This window comes from Salmo trutta, chromosome 6 (assembly GCF_901001165.1).
Source record: "Salmo trutta chromosome 6, fSalTru1.1, whole genome shotgun sequence".
Lineage (NCBI taxonomy): Eukaryota > Metazoa > Chordata > Actinopteri > Salmoniformes > Salmonidae > Salmo > Salmo trutta.
The window spans coordinates 50,660,458-50,679,430 of record NC_042962.1 but is presented as its reverse complement, the minus strand read 5'-3'; the positions used below and the strand labels follow the sequence as shown (position 1 = coordinate 50,679,430).

Below are 18,973 nucleotides of genomic sequence, written 5' to 3'. Positions count from 1 at the left end.
TACACTTTGTTCTTCTGTCACTCCCAGCTAGGGTTGCCAATCCTCAGAGAATGCTTTCTCTCCCAGAGCAGTCAGTTGTGTCTGCGTGGGCAGCCCTGTGATTCTCTGGCAGCTAGAAATGCAATCACCAATCAGCTCAACAATAATAAGCAGGAGAAGAGATTCGGTCTGGTTTGATCCTCTGTTAGTCCAAACATATCCTCTGTACGGGTCCGTCCTGCTCCACGTCTGTAGACAAAACTTTTTTAGACCACTTCACTCAAAAGGTATCCCAGAATAAGTTGACAACTCTACTCTTCTTCCTTCTCTTCCCTTTACTCTTTGCTGTTCTGTCACTGATTCACTCCCGGCACCATCCAGCCTCTTCAGGAAAAGCACAGCCTCAAAGGCTGAATTATAAATGGTCTTTACAAGCTGAGGAAACGTTATCTCCATTCTGCAGCCCTGGGTACACCTACATCACCATCTCACTTCTCTTCTTAGAGTTCATGTGTCATAGAGGTGACTCCATGTCCATGTGATGAGTACGCTTCCCTGGCGACTGAAGACTTACGGTAGCTATTCAAGGCTTTAGCTAATGCCCAGGCTTTAGCTCAGCTGGTTAACGATGTTGTGGCACAGATGACCAAGGTTAAACCCATTTAGTCACGCATAGACAATTAGCTACACTTTGCCCACCTGCAGCAATCATTAGATGCCCCCTCTGTCTCTCTGGTACACACTGTGATGTTGGAGGAATTTCAATAGGATATCATCGCACATATTGGGGAAACTTCCTGCTGAACATACATACATAAACAACAACAGAATTCAGATTTACCAAGACTGCCACTATTGTCTCTCCCTAATTTGCATTGCTGCTGTTTCTGTAAGCAGAAATTTGACCAGCAGTGCATAATGATATCATATTGCTGAGTGTAGCTTTAAGTTACTGTATAGGATATCTTTACATAAAGTGTGCTGGAAGGCAGAGATGGGTAACTAAAGGTTGTGAGCAGAGCCCTGACCAACAAACACGGGTTAATTATTAACAGGCACTGACTCAGGACACTGGCAGGCCGCAGTAACGGGAACCTGCAGCCATGTCATCAACATCAGACAGACAACGTGGGCGTTGATTCTAAACATGCTGGGTAAACAGAGTCGTGTTGCTACCAATTATGTATCGCCACAAGCTTGCCACTGTAGTGAACATGAAAATTGGACTCATAAAATGCTCTGTCACAAAGTACTTTTAGAATAAAACAGGGCACTGGAGTCATTGGTGATGTAAGACCAGCCATGTATAAACTGGGTTAATGGAGTCATGTATAGATTACGTATAGATTACATATAGAGAACATCATTCCTGTTCCCCCAGTGTAACATCAGTAACATTAACATGACAGGCTATAAGTGCATAGAGGAACACAGCTGTGTGTCTGGGGGTGTGTGCGAGTGTGTGTGAATAGAAAGACTTACAAACTCTTTCAAACAAAACTCATAATTAAGTCAATAACATGATCACTAACCTAACATAACTTACTAACAAAACATAATAGTTTAAATATGATAGTACAAAAATATAGGTGGTGAACTGCCTCCACAGGTAAACATTATGGTCAGGAAGTTTTCCTGGGCAGGGCCGTATGATCAGGAAAGACTCCTGGCCCTACTTATTATTAAGACAGATCTCCACACTGATACAGACAACAATGTCAGTCTATAGTCTTGAACAGTCTATAGTCTTGAATGTCAGTCTATAGTCTTGAACCCCCGCAGACCAGGGTTCACAAATATCAGGTTACAGACAGTTCCGATTGGGTCGTCATGGTTTAAGACTGGGATGTGACTAGAAACGTTACTATGGTCCTCCATCTCCACTGTTCCTCCAAGTATGTTAGCTTCCACTAGAGGGTGCTGTGGATCTCCAGCTTTTCAGAGCTGCCAGTATTTCCACAGTAAGAAGAAGATCACTATTCCTCAACTTCTTATTCCTCCATGTCTTGTTAAATAATTACAGCATAGCCTAGAGACACTGTCCCCAAAATTGTATTTATGCCCCCTTCTTCCGTCGCTGAATGGTGTATGCAAAATCACAGCATTTAGGGGAAACCATTTTTCACACACATGATGTTGTCTTGACTTTGTTGCTGGTTGTTTAAAGGCAGGGGTGATGCGTACTATGACTTATCCCCTTGTAGGACCTGAGAGAGAGAAAAACTAATGAGGATTTCCCTGAACAAGAAAAGCTGAACGATTCAAACATGATGATACAAATGATTCAATAAGACCTGTGAGCATGCCTGTGTGTGTGGTCGTTGTATACGAGTGCAGGTGAGTTCTACTTAGATCCTTACCTACCTGGTTACGTGTTTTGTGGCTCTTCTGCATCCAGACTCGCCATTGGTCATAGAGTTTGATTGACATGCCGCCGCAGCCATACGCATGATTCCGTACCCAGCCGAAGAACTGCTTCAGCTCTCGACGTAACGTAGAATTGGAGTCCCCAGACTTGGAGTCACACGAACCTGATAATGCACGCTCTGTAGGAGGGGAGAGAGGGGGTTAGAGTGTGTGTTTGGGTGTGCAGATGTGTGTGTGTGTGTGTGTGTGTGTGTGTGTGTGTGTGTGTGTGTGTGTGTGTGTGTCCTCACCACTACGAGGTGTAGAAGCAGCAGTAGGATGACTCCATTCACTCCAGATACCAGCCCTACGTGACCCATAGATCCCTACTGGGTTACAGCGCACCTGCATAGAACACAGTGGGATTACCACACACATACACACACACACACACACACACACACACACACACACACACACACACACACACACACACACACACACACACACACACACACCGTACCTGGACAAAATACACAGTACCCGGTCTCAGGCCTGCCAGACGACATGATGTCTGGTTCCCAACGTCATCCATGACCTTCCAGTCTGAGTTGTCCTCCAGCCGGTAGCGTATCTGGTACTTGGCCTGGAACAGGAAGTCTTTGAGAGCTGGTGGAGACTTCCATCGAACACTCAGATGGTCCTCCAGGTCACCCACACGACTCACACTCACAGCTGACGGCGGGTCCGTCGTTACTGTGGACGGGAAAGAGGTAGCGTAACTCAGAAAACGACTTTAAAGCAGCAAGCTCCGTCTAAAATAATGGTTATTTCTTTCTTCTCTGAGTGAATTGGATCTGAGCGTAACAGGAAGTCATACAGCACAGGTACTGTTAGTTTGTGTTATTAGTTTCAGTGTGGAGGGAAATGAGGAAGCAGCGAGTAGTAACTCGAGTGGTGTAAAGCGTCAATCGCCCACCTTCCTAGCCCTGCCCCATCCGCAGGGTGTGTGTGTGTGTGTGTGTGTGTGTGTGTGTGCCCACCCAGCGTGAGTAAAAGGAAAATTAGCTCATCAAAAGGCAGGGTGTGTCTGGTCTTCTTCCATTTGTCAAAATGCCCGTCCTCCCCCATTTGTGTGTGTGTGTGTGTGTGTGTGTGTGTGTGTGTGTGTGTGTGTGTGTGTGTGTGTGTGTGTGTGTGTGTGTGTGTGTGTGTGTGTGTGTGTGTGTGTGTGTGTGTGTTCCCCCTCACCCCCAAAATCCTGGGTTGGGATCTAAGTAGTAGGATGAAGTTGGTCCTAGATGTTTATCTTAGGTCAGTTTTACGATTCTCCACTAATGGTTACTGTTAGGTCTTGGGCTAGGTAAGCTGATCCTGGATATGTGCCCCAGGGCAACTTTTAAATGGGGCAAGATGTAAAGCTCTAAAGCCAGAGGGTCAAAGTTCAGGCACTTACTCTCTCTCTCTGTCTCTCTATCTGTCTCTGTCTCTCTCACACACACACACTCGCACGTATGCACACACTCACCCACGTCTAGGATATCCAGGGTGATGACATCAGAGGTGGCTGAGCCGAGCTGATTGGTGGCTTCCACCCAGATCTCGTAGGGCGTGAAGAGGGCAAGGTCACGAGGTATGTAGCAAGAGTACGGCTGGGCGGCATTGTACTCCTCACATTCTCTCTCTCTGCCATACCACCTACACACACACACACACACACACACACACACACACACACACACACACACACACACACACACACACACACACACACACACACACGTGTATTAGACTCAGACTGTATTAGAATGCGTGTGTATTAAGTGTGTGTAAGGAGTGTGTACCTGAGTTTGTATTTGAGTGTGTATTTGGTCTTGATGAAGGTCTCTCCCTGTCCTCCCGGTGCCCATCGACAGGTCAGGTCTTTGATGTTTCTGGACCAGCAGGTCAAGTTGACTGGCTTCACTGGAGGCACTGAGGGAGAAGGTGGGTGGCGGGAGAGAGGATATATTTTAGTCCAGAATGTTCTTCTGTCTGTCTGGGGTTCAAATTCTGGGACTTTGCCAAGATTCCATCCCTTTCTGAACACAAGGTGTTGAACAGTGAGGTCATGCTGAGATTAGGGCACTGTGACAATACTGTGTGTGTGTTTGTGTGTGTATGTCTGTCAGACCTGTGTGTGTATGTGTGTGTGTGTCAGACTCCATGTCCAGGGAGTAGTAAAGGGAGTAATGCACCACAACATGGTGTAATAACACAGGAGTTAACAGGACTAAAGACCCTACAGTTACTCATGAGACTGGTATAACACTGTTCACTTTTAGCTATGTGTGTGCGCTAGATGCTGCTGCTAGATGTGTGTGTGTGTGTGTGTGTGTGTGTGTTTTGCTCCACTTACTCCCAATGTAGAGACAGGACCCGGCTAGAACATGTCCTCCATGGTTGTGACACACCAGGTTGTCCCCTGACCTCTGCCTAGAGGCTGGCAAGCCCGGCAGGGTGACACTGAGGGCCGTAGGGCTCAACACGCTGTAGGAAGAGCTGGGCAGCCGGTGGCCATTCAGGCTCCAGAACAGAGAGCTGGCGTGGAGGCCCAGATCAGGGCTGACTGAACATGTGGCAGTGAGGGTGGAGCCGATGGGCAGGGCTGGGTCCTGGGGGAAGATCCCTGCCATCTCTGGAGGGGAGAGATGGGATGAGTGAATTAATGGATGAAAGAATGGTCGATTGAACTATTGATTCCCAGTAAGCAGAGGGAAAGAGACAGACGAGAGGGGAAAGAGAGAGAGATGTGTTTTTACTGATTCAATGACTCAGAAGAGAATATCCAACAAATAGGCTTCTGTAGAATACAGCAGTAACTCCCAGGTCAGTAGTAAACCCAGATTTCCACTTCCATAGACCCAGAGTGTTTATCACATTGTCAGACCTCTATAAGTCTCATCCTCAAGCCATGAGTGTTGAACAGTTACCTCAGATAAAGACTCTGTTTTGCTTTGAGGAAGCTCTTATGAAGACATTAATTTGACCAAAACTCCTCCTCAACCACACATACACACACACTATTTACACCAAAACACTGGCAACACTGATGCTGCAAATGTATAATCGTGGAAAGGAAGCCAGGCCGTGATTAGCCAATCAAACAACGATCCAGCTCCATAACAATCATGGTCTCTCACCACTGCAGCATTACAGGAAAGGCTAAGCAGAGGGAATGCCCCTGAATTAAGGAGCAGAACATTCAGTCCAAAGACCTCAACGACAGATGCAATTACACTTGTGTATTTACTCTCCTAATGCGTGAGTAAATACACAAGGGCTTTAGCCCTAGGGTTCTGAACAAGTAACTATGGGCTGTAAAATAGTATTTGTTTCTAGAAAGGAGGTCTCCTGAGGTAAGGCTGCTCATATAGGTGATGGTTATAAAGGTGCAAAGGTGTTTTTTTCTGGTAAGAGTGTTCTGTGCACTGATTATACGGCTTGTACAGAATGTTTGTTTTCGTTCATGTCTGAGACTGAGCATTAATCATTTCTGCAGGGTTTTCTTTCCATCCAGGCACAGAGCCAAGATGGTGATCAGTTTGATCAGGTGTGTTAAGTGCTTGGATGGAACAAAAGTCTGCAACACCCTGTTTGTTTCTCAGGGGTAAAAAAACATTGCTTTGAATCTAAGTAAACACACAAGCTGTCGGGCTAAAGCCCTGTATTACAGCACTGGTGTTGTGAAGATAAAAAATGGCCTCTGGTTTTAGACCCTCCTGGTTCTGGATGTCAGTCTTCAAGGATGCTTGGAAAGCGACTAATCCCCTGGTTTATAAAACACTGTTTACCTTTCGCTGCTGCAAGGAACAGTTCAAAGGTAGTCTGTGTTTCTGTCCGTCTACGGGACAAAGGAGCCACACGTGGAACATTTGATGGAGGCCTTGTATGTGAGGGAATTGAAACAAGAAGTCATGCAAGATTTAGCCATATCGAGCCATGTGATGTTTTCTGAATGGCAGTTACTTTGACTATGATGAGTGTGTGGGAGTTTTCACTGGAAATGTTGACAACAAGAACAGAACATCAACTAGAGAGCATCAACATGACATAGAAAGGAAGGTGAGAAACCACAAGGCGGCCTAAAGGTCTTCAGTGGTGAGGAGAATGCTGATGCACATCCAAACCAGGAAAAATAACCTTTCAGAAAACGTGTATTGCTTTGTTATGAATCTATGGGGGGAGGGGGGAGTCTTGCTCTTGAACCAGCAACTCTGTGGAAAGTGCAGTGCACAACCTGTGCCATAAAAGTCCAATACTTCTTGCTATAGAGGCAGTGGCTCACTACTATCGTATACACTAATTTCTTCATTAATAGAAACAACTAAAAATACATAAAAAGTTAATGGTTGGACAATAATAATCTAGGCCTACGTAGTTTTTTTAACTCATCTATACAAATAAACTGGACACAGACACAAAATCTAGCCGACATACCGCAGCACATAACTGTGATTTATTTACTTGACTTTGTATTAAACTGGCGGTTAATATTCCCCGAGACCCGACCATATGATGTCACCGTCTGTAAAGCCCAGAGCTATATGTGTTAAACGAATTATGAGCCGACCTGTTGAAATCCATCCTCTTGGGACACAATAGCATGGTCAAGAATACCGAGGTCTGTGTCTAGGATTATTATTTCACCATTTCATCAAATCTAGAAGGGCTAGTGATTGTTCACTGACTTTTTTTTTATATTGCAATATTTTACATAAAGCAATATCGCATTATTTTACATAGTTTGACGCTGGATACAGATTTCAAATGTTATTTTATTTCTTTATGAAATGCATTATAATTAAGTTTAGCCAATTCATTTCATTTGAAATGTTTGGAAAAAATATGGTAGCCTACTAAATCTGATTGCCTGCGTTCAAATGACTTAATATTTACCAAACATTATTCTTTTTAGGACAACAATATTATGGATAATCCTTTCAAAATATGTAGGACTTGCAATTGTTAGGGCAATTATTTTGTAGACTCATTCCCTATGAAACCCGCATAAACAATACAGTTTAGCGCATAAACAAGGTTAAGGACAGTATCCTACCAAACCAGCTTTACAGACAACGCGTGTTATCACATGGAAGAGCTGCTGTACTTACGTGACGATGAGGACATCACAGCAGGAATGTACATAATCAAGAATAATAATGACAACATTTTATAGCAACTTTTATCTTCTTTCGTTCAGTCGGTAAACTCTCCACTTGTTACGCTTATATTAATAGAGTATAATTTACACAGGTTAGGAGGGGACCGCACGGGTTCAAGTTGAATAGCACCGCAGTCCGAAGATGCGAGAAGAGGAGTCTTTCGTGCCCAAGCTCCGTCCAAACCTATTATTTTATCAGTTGATAGCAAACCATCTCCGGTTCTAAAGAGACCATCAGTAGTCGTGATCTTTTCCAAACTCCTTTTAGTATTCTAGTGCTTCAACTTCTGTCTGTCTGCGTCTTCACACACAAGTTCATACTTTTCAAGCTCCTCCTCTCTTCCCACACAAACACCAGTCATTTTTTCTTCCCCCCAGTCTTTTCCTCTCTTTTTCAATCCCCCCTCCCCATCTCTTGGCCTGTGATGCGTCAAGGAGTCAGATCCATTCACTTTCACCGAATCACTCTTTCCCCCTCTTTTCTTTCTCTCCCTCCTTCTTTTCTGCCTGGGGGGGCTGTTGAGTGTTGAGTCACAGAGCATTATAGGAAACTTCCTCATGATGACTCTGACTCCCACACAGTATGTGCATGCATGCGTGTGTCTGTGTGTCTATGCGTGCATGCTTGTGCATGTGTGTGATATCTGAGATGGTTTGGTGGTTGGGTTTGTGTTTGTTTTGATGTTATGGTGACAGGTGGTGAAAGGGATGTATTGTGGTATCTTGCATAACCCATACCCAATGCCTGCAGGGAACAATACATATTATGTCTTACAGTAGTATATTTTTCTCATTGAGTGAGTCTACACCCCCCCCCCCCCCCCCCCACCAACTAGCTTAGATTGGAACTTGTCACTTTTCCCAATTATATTAAATATTTCATCAATATTTTCATCAGTCATTCCTTCCTTCAATTCTTCTTTCATTCCTACCTTCCTTCCCTTTGAAGTAATCACTGATTTGACATTGTAGGAGTGGTGAGAGTGGGTGTTATCTGATGCGTTGGGTAACTCACTAGATGTCTTAATTCACATGAGCGAGACGGTGATGTAAGGTAGACTACAGTCACAACATCCAGTCTACTCAATCATACTGCATTATCTTGTAGGATTAAAAAAAAAACACTTCAAGTTGAACATCTCAATGGGCACTATGACAAATGTCTGAAGTTGGCATCCCCCTCTCTTTCTTTCTCTCAGTCGTTCTCTCGGTCTCTCTCTCCCCCCCTCTTTCTCTCCCTCTCTTCTTTGAGTCAGTTAGTGTAACAGAGACTAAGAATGTTAACTGATTCAGAGGCAAATGTCCCACAATGCCATGCTTTCTCTCGGCTCCGGGAGGCGCCCGTTGTTCCCGAGGTGATTCCCGCTCGTGGCGTGGCGACTGTCCGGGCATCCCGTAAGTGTGAAAAAAAGGTTTGAATGAACAAGAAAACCCTGTGTTGTGTCATTTATAAGCCATTCTAAGACTGTTAGAATAAAACGGGTTTGCTAAAGGGGGGTGTCGATTGATCGGAAGGGAATGAAAGGAGAATGGCACACATGCCCGCGCACACACACACACACACACACACACACACACACACACACACACACACACACACACACACACACACACACACACACACACACACACTGAGGGTAAGTTGGTTCTGGATCTGTGACTGACTGCCTACAACCATGCTGAAGCATTGAGGAGAACAGATTGGAGATGGTTCAATCCAGTACTACTGTAACAGACATGGGAAGACAGGCTTATTCCCTTTAAACCAGACCACGCTGTTGGGAACATAGGCCTATGGCAAAACCATGCGGCATGTGGCTGAAAAAAAGTGGCTTAACCCTGTGAGACCCACGGTTGCAAAAATGCAACGCTGCCTGAATTGCATCATGTAAACTAAACAATGATGTCAGACACTACCTAGTGCATCTCCTTAGATCCAGATTCATGTCTTACTAGTATTTGTTGTGTCAGTATGATTATTGTGGTATCAGTAGCCTCTGAAACATTAGAAACCTGTCCTCTCATCTGAGACCACACTGGTCCCCAACACAAGCATAGTGTATGTTGGTAGCCATCCAAGTACATTACTTGAAATATGTTTTTCTGTGTTCTGACTATGTAAAAAATGAAAATAAATCAAGAAACAAACATTCTGAGCCAGAGCCAGAGGTAGTTTTGTAAGTGATGCAAAAACGCAACATTGGGCTTAAAGGGTTGCAAAACTGAGAGATTGTTTCTCTTCCAAATTCTACAAATATGAACAATCCAAAACTTCATTAGCTACTTTGATGTTCCTTCTACACATCAAAAGAACAGACAGAAATAAACTGTGGTTTATGAGGTCAAGTAAGTAAGATAGTTCAGCCAGAAAGGACAACTAAATAAAGTAGGTTAGATGTTCTTCATACATAGAAAAAAACATTAAATAGTTCATCCTTACAAAAATACATGTTCAAATTTGCTATTTTAGACGAAATGACTTCATTTCAGATTCATATACCATTTGACATTTTACATCATATGTTAATGTTTTGGATTCATTTTGATGTGATTTTTTGAGATTTTCACAGTTTTCTTAATGTCAAGTTTTCATACATTGAAGCCCAATGTGGCTTTTTGCAAAGTTTCCAGAAAATTGTTCTATAAACTTGAAATTCAAAAATCGAATTATTTTCATATCGGGGCCTATTACAAGTATTTCTGAAGGGGAACAGCATGCTTTCCTCATTTGGTTCTATGCTTGCGTCTCACAGGGGAAGGATGATTCCATTAAGGGGCACATCAAAATGGAATCCAGTACTGTAGATTCCAGTACAATAGAATAGATTGTGATGATACGTGTATTATTCTCCTCTGATTATGGGCCCTGCAGGAGGTTTTAGCAGAGGTTACAGTTAGAGCCCTCTAATCAGGACTGGGAACCACTCCAACTCGATCTGACTACAAGATGATGTACCAGGGGAGAGATAGAAAGAACAGGAGGGAGGAAGAAAGAAAGACCGATGTAGCAAGAAAGTGAGGGGGATAGAGAGACAAAGAGTTGGAGAGAGAAAGGGAGAGATAGAAAGAGAGAAAGGTAATCAGAGAAAAGCAGAGCGAGATCATTTCCTCTCAACATACCTAGAGGCAGCCCCAGAGGTCCAATCCTGCCTGATTAGGAGAAGAATGTTGTTTGAAGACCATCAGTACCTGGTTATGAACCAGTTCCATCTAGAGACACAAAGCAGGGCTACTCCTTTCTGAGGAATTCAGAGGGATTGTGCATATGCATGGGGATTATACCCCTGAAAAAGGAGAGAAACAATCAGACTGTCATTCCTCCTCACATAGAGAGAGAGTCTCTCTCTCTCTCTCTCTCTCAATGGTTTCCCTGAAATAATGCATGACAGATGTATGTCAACCTCTTTCTTCTCCCTCTCTCTGTCTCTCTTTTATGGCAGGGCCTCCAAAACATGCCAACGTAACTTATGTTTCTCCTTCTCTGTCTCCCTACGTCTCTCTCTCAGCTTCTCTCCCTCTGTTCCCATCTGGACCCAATGTGTTGGTCTACTCTATGCCATCAACAATCAAAAAAAGCAAAACACTACATTGAGGAGAAGGGGATCAAGGTTTTGTCTGTAAATCCCTCTGGTTTTATGGCCTGAATTACAAGTACATGTGAAGTGCATGTTCATTTGAACTAGCTGGGTTGGATAGATTGGATACTGGCTGCTTTCACCCGTAGGCTACTCCCCAACCCAATAATGTGGAGCTACAGTACGACTGGGAGGGCCTGCTGCTCCATTTCTATCCATTGGAGGGCAGTACTTACAAGCTTGTTCTGTATGTGTCAATGGCTGTATATGTAAGCAATAAGACCCCAGGGGTGTTGTATTTGGCCAATATACCACGACTAAGGGTTGTTCTTATGCACGATGCAACATGGAAGTGCCTGGACACAGCCCTTAGCCGTCGTATAATGGCCATACATCACAAACCCCCGAGGTGTCTTATTTCTATTATAAACTGTTTACCAACGTAATTAGAGAAGTAAAAATAAGTGTTTCATCATACCCATGGTATATGGTCTGATATACCACGGCTGTCAGCCAATCAGCATTTAGGGCTCGAACCACCCAGTTTATAACAGTGCATATCAAATATTTTGCATATCCCAACTCCCCCTGAAACACCCGCAGGGAGTCAGGTTAAGGCCAGGGTCGCCATTGTACAGCGCCCCTGGAGCAATTAGGGTTAAGTTCCTTGCTCAAGGGCACAGCAACAGATTTTTTCACCTTGTCGGCTCCGGTCTTCGACTAGCAGCCTTTCGGTATATGGTCCAATGCTTTAACCTCGACGGCAACCTGCCTGGATACATTTGTTTTATTACTGTTTACCCTCAAATCATTTTCATATTAGGTTATCAAATATATATAATAAGATATAATAATCTTCTATCATTTCCCCTTTCCCCTCTGCTACAGCCTCTGTGAAAACCACCACTGCCTCTGCTGTCTCTCAGGGCACTGCCAGTTCTACTACAGCCTCTGTAAGTGCTCTTCTCTGCTATAGCCTCTAAGACGAACCTCAGAACATTTCTTAACTAATATCATTACAACCATTAAAACATGGCAGAAACAAAACTGTATCACTGTAACGGTTCTGTAACGACAGACGCTGGGCGACGAAAAGCAAGTACAGGGTGTGGATTTAATAATAAATAGACATGAAACAAAACAAGAACAGCGTCTGGACAGGAGAAACATAACTATATCAATGCTGACTCGGGAATGAAACTGAGGAAGTGACAGATATAGGGAAGGTAAATGACATGATGGAGTCCAGGTGAGTACCATAATTAAGCGCAGGTGTGTGTAACGATAGTGGCAGGTGTGCGTAATGATTGAACTGGTGACCTCGAGCACCAAAGAAGGGGAGTGGGAGCGAGCAGATGTGACAATCAGTGTTTTGATATGATGAAGATATTGTGAGTAATCATATTCATATACATTTTTGTCTTGTTTCATTTTCAGGAGAGTTGATTGGTGTGTGGACTACCTGCTCAGGCAGACTGGGAAGGCCATGCAGGCCATGGGCCCTGAGTCGGAGGAGACTGATATTGAGGACTATGCAATGGACCCCACAGTTGGTAGTGTTCTGGATGACTTCACCACCACCACTACTGACTTCTCTGATGCCAGCCCCACCCAGGCTCCTCCCACTACAGTCCAACCTGCTGCGTGCCCCACCCAGGCTGCTCCCACTACAGTCCAACCTGCTGCGTGCCCCACCCAGGCTGCTCCCACTACAGTCTAACCTGCTGCGTGCCCCACCCAGGCTGCTCCCACTACAGTCTAACCTGCTGTGTGCCCCACCCAGGCTGCTCCCACTACAGTCTAACCTGCTGCGTGCCCCACCCAAGCTGCTCCCACTACAGTCTAACCTGCTGCGTGCCCCACCCAGGCTGCTCCCACTACAGTCTAACTTGCTGCGTGCCCCACCCAGGCTGCTCCCACTACAGTCTAACCTGCTGCGTGCCCCACCCAGGCTGCTCACACTACAGTCCAACCTGCTGCGTGCCCCACCCAGGCTGCTCCCACTACAGTCCAACCTGCTGCGTGCCCCACCCAGGCTGCTCCCACTAAAGTCTAACCTGCTTCCTCCAGTGCCAAGTCTGCTGCAACTAGTACCTGCTTTCTTCACCCACATCCCAGTCTGCTGCCAGCCAACTCCACCTATGAAAAAAAATGCATCACTAGTGGCAACGCATCACTAGTTTCCATATAGACTGCTGAACTCCAGACCTTTTTATCTTCTTTCTAAAATTAGAGGCTTGATTCAATCAGATTGAGCATTAACCCACGGTTGCTCTTGTGCGTCACAAACCACTCACTTCCTTCCCACACACACCATGTCATTTCAAATCAATTATGTTGAACCAACGTGGAATAGATGTTGAATTGACGTATGTGCCCAGTGGGATATTTTCCCTACCGCGTTAGAAGTTCAAAACGGCGATAGAAACTGAAGGCTATTGCATAATTTTCATGTTAATTTGGATGGGGGGGATGTAAAGCTGTCACGACTCCTACCGAAGGTGGCTCCCCTTCCTGCTCGGGTGGTGCTCGGCGGTCGTCGTCACCGGCCTACTACAGTGGGGGAAAAAAGTATTTGATCCCCTGCTGATTTTGTACGTTTGCCCACTTACAAAGAAATGATCAGTCTATCATTTTAATAGTAGGTTTATTTGAACTGTGAGAGACAGAATAACAACAAAAATATCCAGAAAAATGCATGTCAAAAATGTTATAAATTGATTTGCATTTTAATGAGGGAAATAAGTATTTGACCCCCTCTCAATCAGAAAGATTTCTGGCTCCCAGGTGTCTTTTATACAGGTAACGAGCTGAGATTAGGAGCACACTCTTAAAGGGAGTGCTCCTAACCGCAGCTTGTTAACTGTAAAAAAGACACCTGTCCACAGAAGCAATCAATCAATCAGATTCCAAACTCACCACCATGGCCAAGACCAAAGAGCTCTCCAAGGATGTCAGGGACAAGATTGTAGACCTACACAAGGCTGGAATGGGCTACAAGACCATCGCCAAGCAGCTTGGTGAGATGGTGACAACATTTGGTGTGATTATTCGCAAATGGAAGAAACACAAAAGAACTGTCAATATCCCTCGGCCTGGGGCTCCATGCAAGATCTCACCTCGTGGAGTTGCAATGATCATGAGAACGGTGAGGAATCAGCCCAGAACTACACGGGAGGATCTTGTCAATGATCTCAAGGCAGCTGGGACCATAGTCACAAAGAAAACAATTGGTAACACACTACGCCGTGAAGAACTGAAATCCTGCAGCGCCCGCAAGGTCCCCCTGCTCAAGAATACATATACATGCCCGTCTGAAGTTTGCCAATGAACATCTGAATGACTCAGAGGACAACTGGTGAAAGTGTTGTGGTCAGATGAGACCAAAATGGAGCTCTTTGACATCAACTCAACTCGCCGTGTTTGGAGGAGGAGGAATGCTGCCTATGACCCCAAGAACAACATCCCCACCGTCAAACATGGAGGTGGAAACATTATGCTTTGGGGGTGTTTTTCTGCTAAGGGGACAGGACAACTTCACCGCATCAAAGGGACGATGGACGGGGCCATGTACCGTCAAATCTTGGGTGAGAACCTCCTTCCCTCAGCCAGGGCGTTGAAAATGGGTCGTGGATGGGTATTCCAGCATGACAATGACCCAAAACACACGGCCAAGGCAACAAAGGAGTGGCTCAAGAAGAAGCACATTAAGGTCCTGGAGTGGCCTAGCCAGTCTCCAGACCTTAATCCCATACAAAATCTGTGGAGGGAGCTGAAGGTTCGAGTTGCCAAACGTCAGCCTCGAAACCTTAATGACTTGGAGACGATCTGCAAAGAGGAGTGGGACAAAATCCCTCCTGAGATGTGTGCAAACCTGGTGGCCAACTACAAGAAACGTCTGACCTCTGTGATTGCCAACAAGGGTTTTGCCACCAAGTACTAAGTCATGTTTTGCAGAGGGGTCAAATACTTATTTCCCTCATTAAAATGCAAATCATTTTATAACATTTTTGACATGCGTTTTTCTGGATTTTTTGGTGTTGTTATTCTGTCTCTCACTGTTCAAATAAACCTACTATTAAAATTATAGGCTGATCATTTCTTTGTAAGTGGGCAAACGTACAAAATCAGCAGGGGATCAAATACTTTTTTCCCTCACTGTAGCTGCCACTGATTCCCTTTTTTCCCCTTTCTGTTTATTGGTTTCACCTGTTTTTTGTTAGACTGATTAGTCGGGTTATTTTAGCCAGTAGGCCCGTCTGCTCTGTGTTCGGGATTGTTTGTGTGTTGCATCTGTGCACGCTCGTGTCTCAGGTGTTTCGGTCGTGGGTTTTTCTCCGGACTGTTTCAGTCCCCAGTGTTTGGGGCATTTGTTTTGTATGCGCCCTGTATCTTAGTGGGGTGGCTTATGTTCGCCGTTTGTGCCAATAAAGCACTAACCTGTACTCTCTACTTCCTGCGCCTGACTTCGCACCCACTACACCCAGAGCCTTACAAAAGCGTATCAGTGTAATCGGGAGTAGGGCCTATAGCCTACAATAGAACATCACACATTCAGGTGTTTGAACTATTAACGCGCTGCAGGAACTTCTGACGCGGCTTCATGGGATTTGTTTGATATATCACCTAAACTATTGGCAGTTTAGGTGATAAGGTAACACAAGGAGACACTTGTGGATTTGACAGCTCTAACACAGCTCTGACGTTTCACATTTGTCATTAATAAATTGTCACGTCCTGACCAGTAAAAGGGCTTATTTGTTATTATAGTTTGGTCAGGGCGTGGCAGGGGGTGTTTGTTTTGGGTGTTTCGGGGTTTTGATGTATGTTCTATATTTTCTATGTTTATTCTAGGTTTCTCTTTCTATGTTGTGTTTTTTCAATGACCTCCAATTTGAGGCATCTGGTGGTTGTTGTCTCTAATTGGAGGCCATATTTAGTGTGTTTCGTTTTCACTTGTGTTTGTGGGTGGTTGTTTCCGGTTTAGTCTGTGCACCTTACTGGACTGTTATCGTCGTTATTTTGTTTAAGTGTGTTTACCTTCAATAAATACGAAGATGAGCAATATACCCGCTGCATATTGGGCCAATGATTTCTCCTCTTCAGACGATGAAGATTATGACAGAACCACCCACCATAAGAGGACTAAGCAGCGGAGGAGGGAGCAGCAGGAGAACTACTTAGAGTCGTGGACATGGGAGGAAATATTGGTAGGAAAGGGACCCTGGAGGCAGGCAGGGGAGTACCGGCGCCCGAGGGAGGAGCTGGAGGCAGCAAAGGCTGAGCGATGGAGGTATGAGGCACTATATCCTCCATTTCAGGAGGTGAAGAGGCAGCCCCCCCCAAAAAAATGTTGGGGGGGGGCACACGGGGAGTTGGAGTAAGTCAGGCAATAGGCCTGAACCAACTCCTCGTGCTTATTATAGGGAGCGTTTGGCGTTGAGAGCACCGTGCTATGCGGAAGTGCGCACGGTCTCGCCCATCCGCACGCACAGTCCGGTACGGTTGATACCAGCCCCTCGCAAGTGCCGTGCTAGAGTGGGCATCCAGCCAGGGAGAAGTGCGCCGGCACAGCACATCTGGCCACCAGTGCGTCTCCTAGGCCCAGGCTACCCTGCGCCTGCTCTACGCACGGCAGCCATCATGCCTCAGCACAGCCCAGTTCGCCCTGTGCCAGCACTCCGCCCGTGCAGGGCTACAGTTACAACCCAGCCAGGAAGGGTTGTGCAGGCTGTGCGCTCCAGACCTCCAGTACGTCTTCGAGACCCGGTCTATCCTGTGCCTGCGCCCAGAGCCAGGCCTCCTGCATGTCTCTCCAGCCTGGTGAATCCTGTGCCTGGCGCTGCCAGAGTCGCCCGCCTGTCCGGTGCTGCCAGAGTCGCCCGCTGCGAGGGTCCCCAGTCCGGGGTCGGCAGCGAAGGACCCCGCTCTAGAGGCACCACCTAAGTGGGGTGAGCCAGTGGTAGAACGGGGTCTGCGTCCCGCTCCTGAGCCACCTCCGTAGGGGGGAGGATTTGGAAGGGGGGGTGTAGCACAAGAACCGTCGTTGACGGTGGCCACCCTACCTTCCCTCCCTTTAGTTTGGGGTTATTGTTTTGTGAGTTTTTGTTTCAGGTGCATTCAGGGTCTGCACTTTTGGGGGGGGGGGGGGGGGGGGGGTACTGTCACGTCCTGACCAGTAAAAGGGGTTATTTGTTATTGTAGTTTGGTCAGGGCGTGGCAGGGGGTGTTTGTTTTGGGTGTTTCGGGGTTTTGATGTATGTTCTATATTTTCTATGTTTATTCTAGGTTTCTCTTTCTATGTTGTGTTTTTTCAATGACCTCCAATTAGAGGCAGCTGGTGGTTGTTGTCTCTAATTGGAGGCCATATTTAGTGTGTTTCGTTTTCACTTGTGTTTGTGGGTGGTTGTTTCCGGTTTAGTCTGTGCACCTTACTGGACTGTTATCGTCGTTATTTTGTTAAAGTGTGTTTACCTTCAATAAATACGAAGATGAGCAATATACCCACTGCATATTGGGCCGATGATTTCTCCTCTTCAGACGACGAAGATTATGACATAAATATATAATAATGTTTCTAGATTTCAACCAATTATTTGAATGACTTTTGATTGTAGGTCAATCATTCTTCACTTTTAATAACTAAATTACACTTAGTGTAAAACACATTAATGACACTTGCTCTTTCCATGACAAAGATTGACCAGGTGAAAGCTATCATCCCTTATTGATGTCACTTGTTGAATCCACTTCAAGGAGCGTAGATGAAGAGGGGGACACAGGTTAAAGAAGGATTTTTAAGTCTTGATACAATTGAGACATGGATTGTGTATGTGTACCACTCAGAGGGTGAATGGGCAAGACAAAATATTGAAGTGTCTTTGAAAGGGGTATGGTAGTTGGTGTCAGGCGTACTGGTTTGAGCAGTGGTGGAAAACGTCAATTGTCATACTTGAGTAAAAGTAAAGATCCCTTAATAGAAAAGGACTCAACTCAAATTTGAAAGTCCCCCAGTAAATTCTACTTGAGTAAAAGTCTAAAAGTATTTGGTTTTAAATATACTTAGATGCAGTAGGGATAACCAGGGATGTTCTCTTGATAAGTGTGTGAATTGGACCATTTTCCAGTCAAAATGTAAGAGTACTTTTGAGTGTCAGTGAAAATGTATGGAGTAAAAAGTACATTACTTTCATTAGCAATGTAGTAATGTAAAAGTTGCCAAAAATATAAATAGTAATGTAAAGTACAGATACCCCCAAAACTATTCAAGTATTACTTTCAAGTATGTTTTACTTAAGTACTTTACACCACTGGGTTTGAGTGTGCCAAGAACTGCAACGCTGCTGGGTTTTTCACACGCAACAGTTTCCTGTGTCTTTCAAGAATGGTCCACCACCAAAAGAACATCCAGCCAACTGGAGGTTGTTCTGAGGGCAAAAGGGGGTGCAACTCAATATTAGGAAGGTGTTCCTAATGTTTTGTGCACTCCGTGTATGTGGCTCTCAGAGGAAATGGTCATACATCCCACTGGGCACACACTGGTTGAACCAACCTGGGTTAAACCGTTGTCATTGTTTTTCAGCTTTTAATAAATAATGAATAATAAACACCTACATTAAGGTTAGAAATGGGGGAGGGATATTATAAATAAAGTAGGAATTTGCTTTCAACTGTCCAAGTGCAGATGAAGGAAATGAATCGAGGAGAGGAAGACTAAGAAAGGTATCCTCCTCAGATAGATTGAGATGCAGCCATACCGCAGTGTCACTGTGCTATGCAGTTTCACTTTACTTTCTCCTATCAGCACTGTCAATAAAACAAATACGTACACATGCCTGCCCACAGGTCACCTGCCCACAACCATTTCACT

General features: G+C 45.0%; 1 protein-coding gene across 2 annotated transcripts; it reads right to left on the bottom strand.

The window, feature by feature from the left end:
* Positions 1-2: 2 nt before the first annotated feature.
* On the bottom strand, positions 3-8,702 carry LOC115196173 (cytokine receptor-like factor 1). 2 transcript variants are annotated; one of them, XM_029756803.1, is made up of 8 exons: positions 8,544-8,702; positions 4,724-5,002; positions 4,170-4,299; positions 3,854-4,023; positions 2,849-3,081; positions 2,637-2,730; positions 2,344-2,525; positions 3-2,186 (listed from the first exon to the last, which is right to left on the bottom strand). In XM_029756803.1, the coding sequence occupies exons 2-8, from the start codon at positions 4,998-5,000 to the stop codon at positions 2,163-2,165; spliced, it is 1,110 nt and encodes a 369-aa protein (XP_029612663.1). In that variant the 5' UTR covers positions 5,001-5,002; positions 8,544-8,702; the 3' UTR covers positions 3-2,162. The 2 variants fall into 2 exon arrangements, with proteins under 2 accessions (XP_029612663.1, XP_029612662.1); XM_029756802.1 differs by lacking the exon at positions 8,544-8,702 and adding an exon at positions 7,479-7,985.
* Positions 8,703-18,973: the final 10,271 nt, after the last annotated feature.